General features: G+C 48.0%; 1 protein-coding gene across 1 annotated transcript in view; it reads right to left on the reverse strand.

Moving 5' to 3' along the window:
- LOC134927249 (pituitary tumor-transforming gene 1 protein-interacting protein-like) overlaps positions 1-12,507 on the reverse strand; it is a 195,623-nt gene that overhangs the window by 145,104 nt on the left and 38,012 nt on the right. The window contains exon 3 of the mRNA XM_063921446.1: positions 8,875-8,983. Within this exon, the coding sequence (XP_063777516.1) occupies positions 8,875-8,983 (109 nt within the window). The remainder of the gene's footprint in view (positions 1-8,874; positions 8,984-12,507) is intronic.

The raw sequence follows: 12,507 nt of genomic DNA on the forward strand, positions 1-12,507 counted from the left end.
GCATCCACCATCACTCGCATCCACTTCACCCTCCTCTGGATCTGATGTATCAGGATCAGTATCATCCTGCATGATTTGGGCCAGAGTACGCTTTTGTGGGCAAATGGCGAGGGCTTGAGACGCAGGCATGTGAGCTGAATCTTTATTTATCAGGTCATCCATAGATTGCATTAAGAGTTGAGTCTCCTTCTCATTATGAGACAGTTTAGTGGAAATATTAGAAATCATCCCTTTTATGGAAGCTAACCATGGGGGTTCAGCCCCACTGTACTGGGAGTGAGCACTATCCTGGGTACAGGGTAGGGAATCCCCAGGAGATGAGACATTCCGCTGTACAAAAAACACAGTCCCTGGACATGATTGTGAAGGGACACCCACACACACACACACACACACACACACACACACACATCAGATCAGATCAGATCTAAACACAGTATATGTAGGCAGGGTCTTCAGAGAGACACAGAAGTCAGAGCCAGCCACACAGCGCCCCTTTAGCAAAAGTGACACTTAGCTGGGTCGCAAGAACTAACACCTCAGTAGTGCTTATAATCTTAACACTGCTCTCCCCCTACACTAAGACCCCCTGGTACCGCTGAAGAGACTTAGGAGTCCTCGTGGAGTAGCTGCGCTTCCCTGTGAATGCTGCCTGTATGAGCTGCAGAAGGAAAATGCAGAGCTGTAGGATCCGCTCTGAGTGAAGCCCCGCACCCTGTAATGGTGCGCGGCTTCCCGCATTTATTATACTGGCCTGAGGTAATATAATGTCCAACCAAAGGTTAAAACCCTTTGTTAGATAGTTGTGGCCAGTGTGGGTATCAATGGTTGCTCAGCGCACCCCTCACAGTGGGACACACTGCAGTGTGTGACTTCTGAGCCCCCTGGAGCGCAGCCTGTACTCAGAGCTGCACTCCCACCCTTGTGCCGCCATTCCCGCCAGTGACCTGCTAACCGACACGCCAGCGTTGTACTCACCACTCTTGTCTTCAGGCTCTGTTAGAGGGTGGCAGCGTGCTGCGGGAGGGTACGCTGCACCGTGGTGTGGCTTGCGAATGGAGCTCAGTGTCCTGTCAGCAGAGAAATGGGACCATTAACTCTATGGAAGTTGGGCCGTTCTCCCCCCTAAGTCCCACGAAGCAGTCAGACTGCTGACAAAACAGACCTGACTGAAAAAAAATAAGAATTTACTTACCGATAATTCTATTTCTCGTAGTCCGTAGTGGATGCTGGGAACTCCGTAAGGACCATGGGGAATAGCGGCTCCGCAGGAGACAGGGCACATCTAAAGAAAGCTTTAGGATCACCTGGTGTGCACTGGCTCCTCCCCCTATGACCCTCCTCCAAGCCTCAGTTAGGATACTGTGCCCGGACGAGCGTACACAATAAGGAAGGATTTTGAATCCCGGGTAAGACTCATACCAGCCACACCAATCACACTGTACAACTTGTGATCTGAACCCAGTTAACAGCATGATAATAGAGAAGCCTCTCGAAAAGATGGCTCACTACAACAATAACCCGAATTTTTTGGTAACAATAATTATGTACCAGTATTGCAGACAATCCGCACTTGGGATGGGCGCCCAGCATCCACTACGGACTACGAGAAATAGAATTATCGGTAAGTAAATTCTTATTTTCTCTGACGTCCTAGTGGATGCTGGGAACTCCGTAAGGACCATGGGGATTATACCAAAGCTCCCAAACGGGCGGGAGAGTGCGGATGACTCTGCAGCCCCCAATGAGAGAACTCCCGGTCCTCCTCAGCCAGGGTATCAAATTTGTAGAATTTTACAAACGTATTTGCTCCTGACCAAGTAACTGCTCGGCAAAGTTGTAAAGCCGAGACCCCTCGGGCAGCTGCCCAAGATGAGCCCACCTTCCTTGTGGAGTGGGCATTTACAGATTTTTGGCTGTGGCAGGCCTGCCACAGAATGTGCAAGCTGAATTGTACTACAAATCCAACGAGCAATAGTCTGCTTAGAAGCAGGAGCACCCAGCTAGTTGGGTGCATAGAGGATAAACAGCGAGTCAGATTTCCTGACTCCAGCCGTCCTGGAAACATATATTTTCCGGGTCCTGACAACGTCTAGCAACTTGGAGGCCTCCAAGTCCCTAGTAGCCGCAGGCACCACAATAGGTTGGTTCAGGTGAAACGCTGAAACCACCTTAGGGAGAAACTGAGGACGAGTCCTCAATTCCGCCCTGTCCGAATGGAAAATCAGATAAGGGCTTTTACAGGATAAAGCCACCAATTCTGACACGCGCCTGGCCCAGGCCAGAGCCAACAGCATGACCACTTTATCTGTGAGATATTTTAACTCCACAGATTTAAGTGTGTCAAACCAATGTGACTTTTGGAACCCAAAAACCACCTGGAGATCCCAAAAGTGCCACTAAAGGCACAAAAGGAGGCTGTATATGCAGTACCCCTTTAACAAATGTCTGAACTTCAGGGACTGAAGCTAGTTCTTTTTTGGAAGAAAATTGACAGAGCCGAAATTTGAACCTTAATGGACCCCAATTTCAGGCCCATAGATACTCCTGTTTGCAGGAAATGTAGGAATCGACCCAGTTAAATTTCCTCCGTCGAGCCTTACTGGCCTCGCACCACGCAACATATTTTCGCCAAATGCGGTGATAATGTTTTGCGGTTACATCCTTCCTGGCTTTGATCAGGATAGGGATGACTTCATCCGGAATGCCTTTTTCCTTCAGGATCCGGCGTTCAACCGCCATGCCGTCAACGCAGCCGCGGTAAGTCTTGGAACAGACAAGGTCCTTGCTGGAGCAGGTCCCTTCTTAGAGGTAGAGGCTACGGATCCTCCGTGAGCATCTCTTGAAGTTCCGGTTACCAATTCCTTCTTGGCCAATCCGGAGCCACTAATATAGTGCTTACTCCTCTCCATCTTATCAATCTCAGTACCTTGGGTATGAGAGGCAGAGGAGGGAACCCATACACTGATTGGTACACCCACGGTGTTACCAGAGCATCTACAGCTATTGCCTGAGGGTCCCTTGACGTGGCGCAATACCTGTCGAGTTTTTCCCAACGGTTTATAATCATGTGGAAGACTTCTGGGTGAAGTCCTTACTCTCCCGGGTGGAGGTCGTGCTGAGGAAAACTGCTTCCCAGTTGTCCACTCCCGGAATGAAAACTGCTGACAGTGCTATCACATGGTTTTTCGCCCCGCGAAGAATCCTTGCAGCTTCTGCCATTGCCCTCCTGCTTCTTGTGGCACCCTGTCTGTTTACGTGGGTGACTGCCGTAATGTTGTCCGACTGGATCAACACCGGCTGACCTTGAAGCAGAGGTCTTGCTAAGCTTAGAGCATTGTAAATGGCCCTTAGCTTCAGGACATTTATGTGAAGTGATGTCTCCAGGCTTGACCATAAGCCCTGGATATTCCTTCCCTGTGTGACTGCTCCCCAGCCTCGCAGGCTGGCATCCGTGGCCACCAGGACCCAGTCCCGCATGCCGAATCTGCGGCCCTCTAGAAGATGAGCACTCTGCAACCACCACAGGAGGGATACCCTTGTCCCTGGTGACAGGGTTATCCGCTGAAGCATCTGAAGATGCGACCCGGACCATTTGTCCAGTAGGTTCCACTGGAAAGTCTTGCGTGGAATCTGCCGAATGGGATTGCTTCGTAGGAAGCCACCATTTTTTTACCCAGAACCCTTGTGCATTGATGCACTGAGACTTGGTTCGGTTTTAGGAGGTTCCTGACTAGCTCGGATAACTCCCTGGCTTTCTCCTCCGGGAGAAATACCTTCTTTCTGGACTGTGTCCAGGATCATCCCTAGGAACAGAAGACAAGTCGTCGGAACCAGCTGCGATTTTGGAATATTGAGAATCCAATCGTGCTGCCGCAACACTACCTGAGGTAGTGCTACACCGATCTCCAACTGTTCCCTGGATCTCACCCTTATCAGGGAATCGTCCAAGTAAAGGATAACTAAAATTCCCTTCCTTCGAAGGAATATCATCATTACGGTCATTACTTCAGTAAAGACCCGGGGTGCCGTGGACCATCCCTACGGCAGCGTCTGAACTGATAGTGACAGTTCTGTACCATAACCTGAGATACCCTTGGTGAGAAGGGTAAATTTTGACATGAAGGTAAGCATCCTTGATGTCCCGAGACATCATGTAGTCCCCTTCTTCCAGGTTTGCAATCACTGCTCTGAGTGACTCAATTTTGAATTTGAACCTCTGTATGTAAGTGTTCAAAGATTTTAGATTTTAAAATCGGTCTCACCGAGCCGTCTGGCTTCGGTACCACAATAGTGTGGAATAATACCCCGTTCCCTGTTGCAGGAGGGGTACCTTAATTATCACCTGCTGGGAGTACAGCTTGTGAATGGCTTCCAAAACTGCCTCCCTGTCAGCGGGAGACGTCGGTAAAACAGACTTTTGGAAACGGCGAGGGGAATACGTCTCGAATTCCAATTTGTACCCCTGAAATATTACCTGAAGGATCCAGGGGTCTACTTGCGAGTGAGCCCACTGCGCACTGAAATTCATTGAGAACGGGCCCCCACCGTGCCTGAACTTGTAAAGCCCTAGCGTCATACTGAGAGCTTGGCAGAGGCGGAAAAGGGTTTCTGTTCCTGGGAACTGGCTGATCTCTGCAGCCATTTTCCTCTCCCTCTGTCACGAGCAGAAAAGAGGAACCCTTTTGTCCGCTTGCCAACCAGGACTGCGCCTGATAATACGGCGTCTTATTTTGAGAGGCTACCTTTTTTAAGGCAATACTTCCAAATGCCGTTTGGAATCCGCATCACCTGACCACTTTACTGGTATAATTGGACAACGCACTTATACTTGATGCCAGTCGGCAAATATTCCGCTGTGCATCATGCATATATAGAAATGCATCTTTTAATTGCTCTATAGGCAATAATATACTGTCCTTATCTAGGATATCAAATTTCCAGTCAGGGAATCCGACCACGCCAACCCAGCACTGCACATCCAGGCTGAGGCGATTGCTGGTCGCAGTATAACACCAGTATGTGTGTAAATACATTTTAGGATACCCTCCTGCTTTCTATCAGCAGGATCCCTAAGGGCGGCCATCTCCAGAGAGGGTAGAGCCCTTGTTCTTACAAGCGTGTGAGCGCCTTATCCCCCTTAGGGGGTGTTTCCCAACGCACCCTAACCTCTGGCAGGAAAAGGTATACTGCCAATAACTTTTTAGAAATTATCAATTGTTATCGGGGGGAAACCCACGCATCATCACACACCTCATTTTATTTCTCAGATTCAGGAAAACTACAGGAAGTTTTTCCTCACCAAACATAATACCCCTTTTTTTGGTGGTATTTATATTATCAGAAGAGTGTAAACTTTTTCCATTGCCTCAATCATGCAATGTGTGGCCCTATTGGAAATCACGGTTGTCTCTTCACCGTCGACACAGGAGTCAGTATCCGTGTCGGCGTCTGTATCTGAGGTAACGGGCGCTTTAGAGCCCCTGTATGAGACGTCTGGACATGCACAAGCTGAGTAGCCGGCTGTCTCATGTCAACCACTGTCTTTTATACAAAGCTGACACTATCACGCAATTTCAACAGTACATCCACTCAGGTGTCGACCCCCCAGGGGGTGACAACACTATTACAGACACTCTACTCCGTCTCCTCATCATTTTTCTCCTCATACATGTCGACACAAACGTACCGACACACAGCACACACACAGGGAATGCTCTGATAGAGGACAGGACCCCACTAGCCCTTTGGGGAGACAGAGGGAAAGTTTGCCAGCACACACCAGAGCGCTATATATATATATATACAGGGATAACCTTATATAAGTGTTTTTCCCTTTATAGCTGCTGTATTGTTTATACTGCGCCTAATTTGTGCCCCCCTCTCTTTTTTAACCCCTTTCTGTAGTGTAGTGACTGCAGGGGAGAGCCAGGGAGCTTCCCTCCAACTGAGCTGTGAGGGAAAATGGCGCCAGTGTGCTGAGGAGATAGGCTCCGCCCCTTTCTCGGCGTCCTTATCATCCGTTTTCTTGTATGTTTTGGCAGGGGTTAAATGCATCCATATAGCCCAGGAGTTATATGTGATGCATTTATTTTAGCCATAAAAGGTTTTCTATCGATTTATTGCGTCTCAGGGCGCTGCCCCCCCAGCGCCCTGCACCCTCAGTGACCGGAGTGTGAAGTGTGCTGAGAGCAATGGCGCACAGCTGCGGTGCTGTGCGCCTACCTTTATCTGAAGACAGGAAAGTCTTCTGCCGCCGATTTTTCCGGACCTCTTCGCTCTTCTGGCTCTGTAAGGGGGCCGGCGGCGCGGCTCCGGTGACCCATCCAGGCTGAACCTGTGATCGTCCCTCTGGAGCTAATGTCCAGTAGCCTAAGAAGCCCAATCCACTCTGCCGCAGGTGAGTTCGCTTCTTCTCCCCTTAGTCCCTCGATGCAGTGAGCCTGTTGCCAGCAGGTCTCACTGAAAATAATAAACCTAAACTAAAACTTTCACAAAGAGCTCAGGAGAGCCCCTAGTGTGCACCCTTCTCGTCGGGCACAGAAAATCTAACTGGGGCTTGGAGGAGGGTCATAGGGGGAGGAGCCAGTGCACACCAGGTGATCCTAAAGCTTTCTTTAGATGTGCCCTGTCTCCTGCGGAGCCGCTATTCCCCATGGTCCTTACGGAGTTCCCAGCATCCACTAGGACGTCAGAGAAAAACCATTTAAAATCAGGACAGGTTGGTGGGGAAGTGAGGGAGAGCGTATCACAGAGTGCGAGGGCACAGCTGTCAGTAGCGGCGTGTGGGTGGTAGAACGTACGTAGGGTTTAACATTACAGAGAGAGGTCCATTTGGTCAGTGTGGAGGCTCCTAATGTAGAAAAGGTAGGTGAGATGACCGGTGGTATGGTGGTTGGTTGAGATGTGTGGCAGTGCATGGAGTGGAGCCAGGATGGTGCAGCACATGCTGCAGTGCTCCACTCCTGGGACAGGAGCGGTCCAGAGCAGAACAGAGGGGGGCAGCAGGGTGCTTCCACATTGGGGCAGCCAGCTGGTGACACTAGTGGCAGCCAGGAAGCAAGTGTCCACAGAGAATCAGAGCCAATGCACGGGTCTGGCAAGGGTCGGATAAGTGGCGGCTGACATCCTGAGCCCGCCCCTTCAGAACTGGCTGGGCAGAGTTCCGAAGAGTGGCGGCGATAAGAGCTAGCATTGGAGGCTCTTGGGTTTCCGCTGGTGATCTGTGACCATGGAGCAGTGCTTGGAGTCTCTTTGGGTGAAGAATCCTGGAGTCCAGGTTATGGCATTGCGGACCCCCTGCACAGGTCAGCATCACTGATGCATGAAGGAAAAGAAGGCTAGTCCAACTGGTCCGATCCCACAGAGGAGCTATTCTAGCACAAATTGTTGAAAAAACAGCTCAAAGTAATCTATATGCAGACATGGATGAAAGGGCTTTTGTTTACCCATTTCCTGTCCAGGTAATTGCTTTTCCTGCTAACAGGATATTAGGAAGCAAGTGAACAGTCAGTTCCTGAAGTTGATGTGTTGGAAGCAGGACAAATGGGTGAACTTGCTGCTTACACAGCAGAGATGAAAGTGACAGGGTCACATGTGGTCACTCTCCATTGAAATGAATGGGACATCATGATTGGCTAAGAGCATAGGAGAGGCGCTATTGGCCAATCAACACGTACCCATTCATTTCAATGGAGAGTTGCCCTGTTACATTCATCACAGCTGTGTAAGCAGCAAGTTTGTTTGTTTTGTTGTTTTGCTAAGAGTGTAGATGCCTACATGGATTGAAGAAGACCTCATCTCAGGATTTTGTGAATACTAAGTGGAGAACAAGGGTCGTGTAGGGGAGTGGTTATTTAAGAAAGGTATACAACAGTCAGTGTCCTTGTTTTTATTTTTACAGGTGGACTACAGGTACCAGCAGGCCTGTAATGTCAGGGCATGCTGGCCCTTGTGGTTCTACATGTGCCATAATTCCTGGGCAGGCTTGCCGTAAAGAACAATATAATTTAACAATTTTTTTTATTGCCCCATACCCAAAGCCCAAGAGCTGGTTACCCGTTGGGAGGAGGGGCTTTTGTTGAGGAGGGGTCCTGACTTTCCGAGGTACTCCAGCATTGGGCTTACCAGATTGGGGCTGGTTAATGTTATGGCGGGTGTCCACTTGTACACTTTCCTAGATATATGGACCCAAATATGATAAGCTTCAAATTGCCAGCAAATCACTTGTTTTTGACTTGAAACTAAATGGCGCTTCGAGTCTAGTGGTTAGATCACTGTAATCACGATGGGACCAGCAAATTGAAGTCTACTACATTTGGACTATGGGGTGTGACTTCAGCTGTCTGTTATTTTGGGGGTTTAGTGGTCCTTTTAAAAGAATGAAGTACTGAAATTAGCAAATTTGAACTTTAACTTCATTCACGTAAACGAAACATGAGGTAACACAGAATCACACAGCAATACCAACACCAATGGCTAACGCTGCTGCACAAATGCCTCTATATAATGTCACGCCATTGGCTGAACTCTCCTATCCAATCAGCTTCCAGGAATCGGCACTGTCTGCTGACCAGTTCACTTTGTACATTGCTACAGGAGCCATACCTTTTTGACCATCCGGACAACACCAGATGGATTTCCTAAGAAAACTACATGCATATGTATTAGATGTCATTTATATTCAGCAGGCACAATTTGAATAATCATTGGGCTAATTTGCATATTCAGTTATTGAATTTACATAAACATTTGTTCAACTCCAACTGGGGATCCCAACGTGCCCAACGCGCTCATCTGTTAAATACCATGAAACATGTGTACTGTCACAATAACGACGCACGGTCGTGTAAACGCGTAGAAGGTTATACTTACTCCAACAAGCCCCCCATCTGGCATGTGACATGGCACAGAGAGAAGAGGGGGGAAATACTGTTCTCACAGGATAATCCAGGCATGTGTTGTTCGTTGTACACCACAGACACTGCCAACAGGGAATCAACACAAAGCCATTAGTTAGTACCACAATAGTTTCACAGGTAGCAATGAATTATGCATTATGATTAAATATTTTAAATAGAGAAAACTAAAAAAAAAAAAAAGCACCTCATAAACCTATGTCAGTTATCTGTTGCCATAAAGAGCTGAACACATGTACCCAAATAGGATTCGTACAATGCATGGGTTTGTAATATGATCAGGAGTTATTGGCGGCTGTTAGTTATAATGTCATCTTGCATGTGATTAAGTGGCCACAAGCTGGCTCTGATCTCTGTATATAGCCCTGCCAGTCTGTTACATTGTATATTATAGTATAGTTTCTAAGACGTCTGCGGTGAATAACATTTTCGCCAATGTCTGCAAAGTGCCATCAGACAACCTGGCACCTCGTGATCGGTAAAATCGCTAATTTGCCCTCATAACCCAAGGCAGTGCACATAAACAGTATATATACTGGATTAGTGTAACTCTCGGTGATGTGCACAGATGAACACCAAGTACACACATCTCCCCATTAGTAACATACAACGTTAAGTAGTAAACTTTGGATTGCATACAAACCCTCTGATCCTACTAATTATGGGGGTCATTCCGAGTTGATCGCTAGCTGCCGTTGTTCGCAGCGCAGCGATCAGGCTAAAAATCGGCTGTTCTGCGCATGCATATGGGCCGCAGTACGCACGCGCGACGTACTTTCACACAAAACTATGCAGTTTTACACAAGGTCGAGCGACGCTTTTCAGTCGCTCTGTTGATCGGTGAGTGATTGACAGGAAGTGGGTGTTTCTGGGTGGTAACTGACCATTTTTCGGGAGTGTGCTAAAAAACGCAGGTGTGTCAGGGAAAAACGCAGGCGTGCCTGGGGAAACGGGGGAGTGGCTGGCCGAACGCAGGGCGTGTTTGGGACGTCAAAGCAGGAACTAAACTGTCTGCAGTGATCGCAAGGTAGGAGTAGGTTTGGAGCTGCTCAGAAACTGCATGAAAAGATTTTCAAGCAGTTCTGCTAACCTTTCGGTTGGGTTCTGCTAAGCTAAGATACACTCCCAGAGGGTGGCGGCCTAGCGTTTGCACTGCTGCTAAAAGCAGCTAGCGAGCGATAAACTCGGAATGAGGGCCAATGTTAAGTGATCACAAATTTGGCACCGAATACCAATTTCTGTATGCAATCAGTATTTTGCCATTCTTAACCGTCCTGTGATAGCATCACTCTTACGTAAGAGGAATACTGTATGCCTGTATCAGATGCAAAAGGGTGCAGTAACCACAAGTTCTTATTGTCTAAACCAGGGATGGGGAACCTTCAGCCCTCTAGCTGTTGTTGAACTACACATCCCAGCATGCCCTGCAAAAGTTTTAGCATGGCCACATAGTAAAACTGTAGCAAGGCATGCTGGTATGTGTAGTTCAACAACAGCTGGAGGGCCAGAGGTTCCCCACCCCTGGTTTAAACCATGGTGTTTACCGTGCAGGGAGATAAAAATACAGGGAGACTCATTCACAAATCTGCACCTGGGCGCACCGTGCCGCTGTGAGGGGGAGTCTGCACCTTTTACCTTGATATACTTCGAGCTGTATATAGGCCAAGTGTGTCCAGATGGACAGTGATAAACAGAAATGGTCTACATACAATCTGACCTTCCAGCACTAGCTGTAACATTAATAACTAGCGGCACCAAACTATGTCCATAGTAAGTATACCCTGTCAGTATTTTCTAGGGGAAGGTTTGTCCATGTTGTATTATCAGATATGATGTAAACTACAGATGTAGGCACGCTCATCGTGGCTGCGACTAGGAGCGAGTGCGATTCGTTAGCCGTGATGCGTGGGTCTCAGCCCCACCCGCGCCCCACAGACATTGCATTGAGTGGGTAAGGCTGCAGCCCGGTGTACTAAGGTCGCGGGTGCGACTAGGCATGCCGGAATTGCCCGTGTGGCCACATCGCAGCCGCAATGAGCGTGGCTACATCTGCATGTGTATACCTTTTAGAAAAGGGGTGACATAATAAATAGTTTCTTCCTCTCCCTGAGTCCCTCTTCCCCAATATAGTGTGGATTAGCCCAAGTTCTCTGTTTCATATGTCTCAATCAAGTCCCACCCTGAAATCTGCCAGCAGGAGTGATGACAACAAGGGCCCTCATTCCGAGTTGATCGCTAGCTGCCGTTGTTTGCAGCGCAGCTATCAGGCTAAAAATCGACACTTCTGTGCATGCGTATGGTGCGCACTGCGCACGTGAGACGTACTTTCACAAAAGCCGATGCAGTTTCACACAAGGTCTAGCGACGCTTTTCTGTCGCAGTGCTGGCCGCAGTGATTGACAGGAAGTGGGTGTTTCTGGGAGGTAACTGACCGTTTTCTGGGAGTGTGTCTAAAAACGCAGGCGTGTCAGATACAAACGCAGGCGTGCCTGGGGAAACGGGGGAGTGGCTGGCCGAACGCAGGGCGTGTTTGTGACGTCAAAACAGGAACTAAATAGTCTGACGTGATCGCTAGGTAGGAGTAGGTCTGCAGCTACTCAGAAACTGCTTGAAAAAATGTTGACGCCATTCTGCGATCGTTTCGTTCGCACTTCTGCTAAGCTAAGATACACTCCCAGAGGGCGGCGGCTTAGCGTTTGCACTGCTGCTAAAAGCAGCTAGCGAGCGATCAACTCGGAATGAGCGCCAAGATCTCTACCAGAGGACAGTGCTAAGCCCCTTATTTTGCCGCACTTATTTAGATTTTTTTTAAAACAGCTATTTGGAAATCTATAGTAATACAGTTTTGTTACATTTGGGACATATTTCTGTATAATGTGGTCCAATCTTATTTCCCCCCGATTTCACACCTGTGCAGGGATAAACACTGTAGACAGGGGTGTAGCCAGAACTTTGTGGGCACGATAGCAACATTTTGAAGAAGCCCTTACCCAAATGCTTCTAGAGAGACACCTCATCGGAACAGTTGCTAATTTTATGCCCCATAATAGTGCCCTAGTTAATTTTCTGGACCATAGTAGTGCCTTAGTTTATATTATGCCCCATAGCAGTGATTTAATTCATTTTCTGAACAATAGTAGCACTCTAGATCACATTATGTCACATTGTAGGGCTGCCAGTACACATTATGCCACACAGTATCAATTCACATTATTACATACAATGTCCCCAGTTCATATTATGCCACACTACAGTGCCTTCACTTCATATTGTGCCACATTTCAGGGCCCCAGTTAAGTTTATACCACATTATAATGAACAGGTCCAGGGACGTACGTAGATAGATTGCAGGCTCCACGGCAAACATTTGTGTTACTATGCACTACCCATTGATGAAAAATGTATATAACACATGTAACTTTGACAGGTTATAGGGGCCCCATGGTAGCTACGCCCTTGACTGTAGAGAAGGTATAAAGATGGCATGAGGACATGGGGTAAGTGTCTAGTGGCCTGAAGAAACTAAACCAAAACAAAGTGGCATCAAATGGTTGAGCTTACAAAGTGGCCACCAGTCAAGGTACGTCCT

The sequence above is a fragment of the Pseudophryne corroboree genome, chromosome 5 (assembly GCF_028390025.1).
Source record: "Pseudophryne corroboree isolate aPseCor3 chromosome 5, aPseCor3.hap2, whole genome shotgun sequence".
Classification (NCBI taxonomy): domain Eukaryota; kingdom Metazoa; phylum Chordata; class Amphibia; order Anura; family Myobatrachidae; genus Pseudophryne; species Pseudophryne corroboree.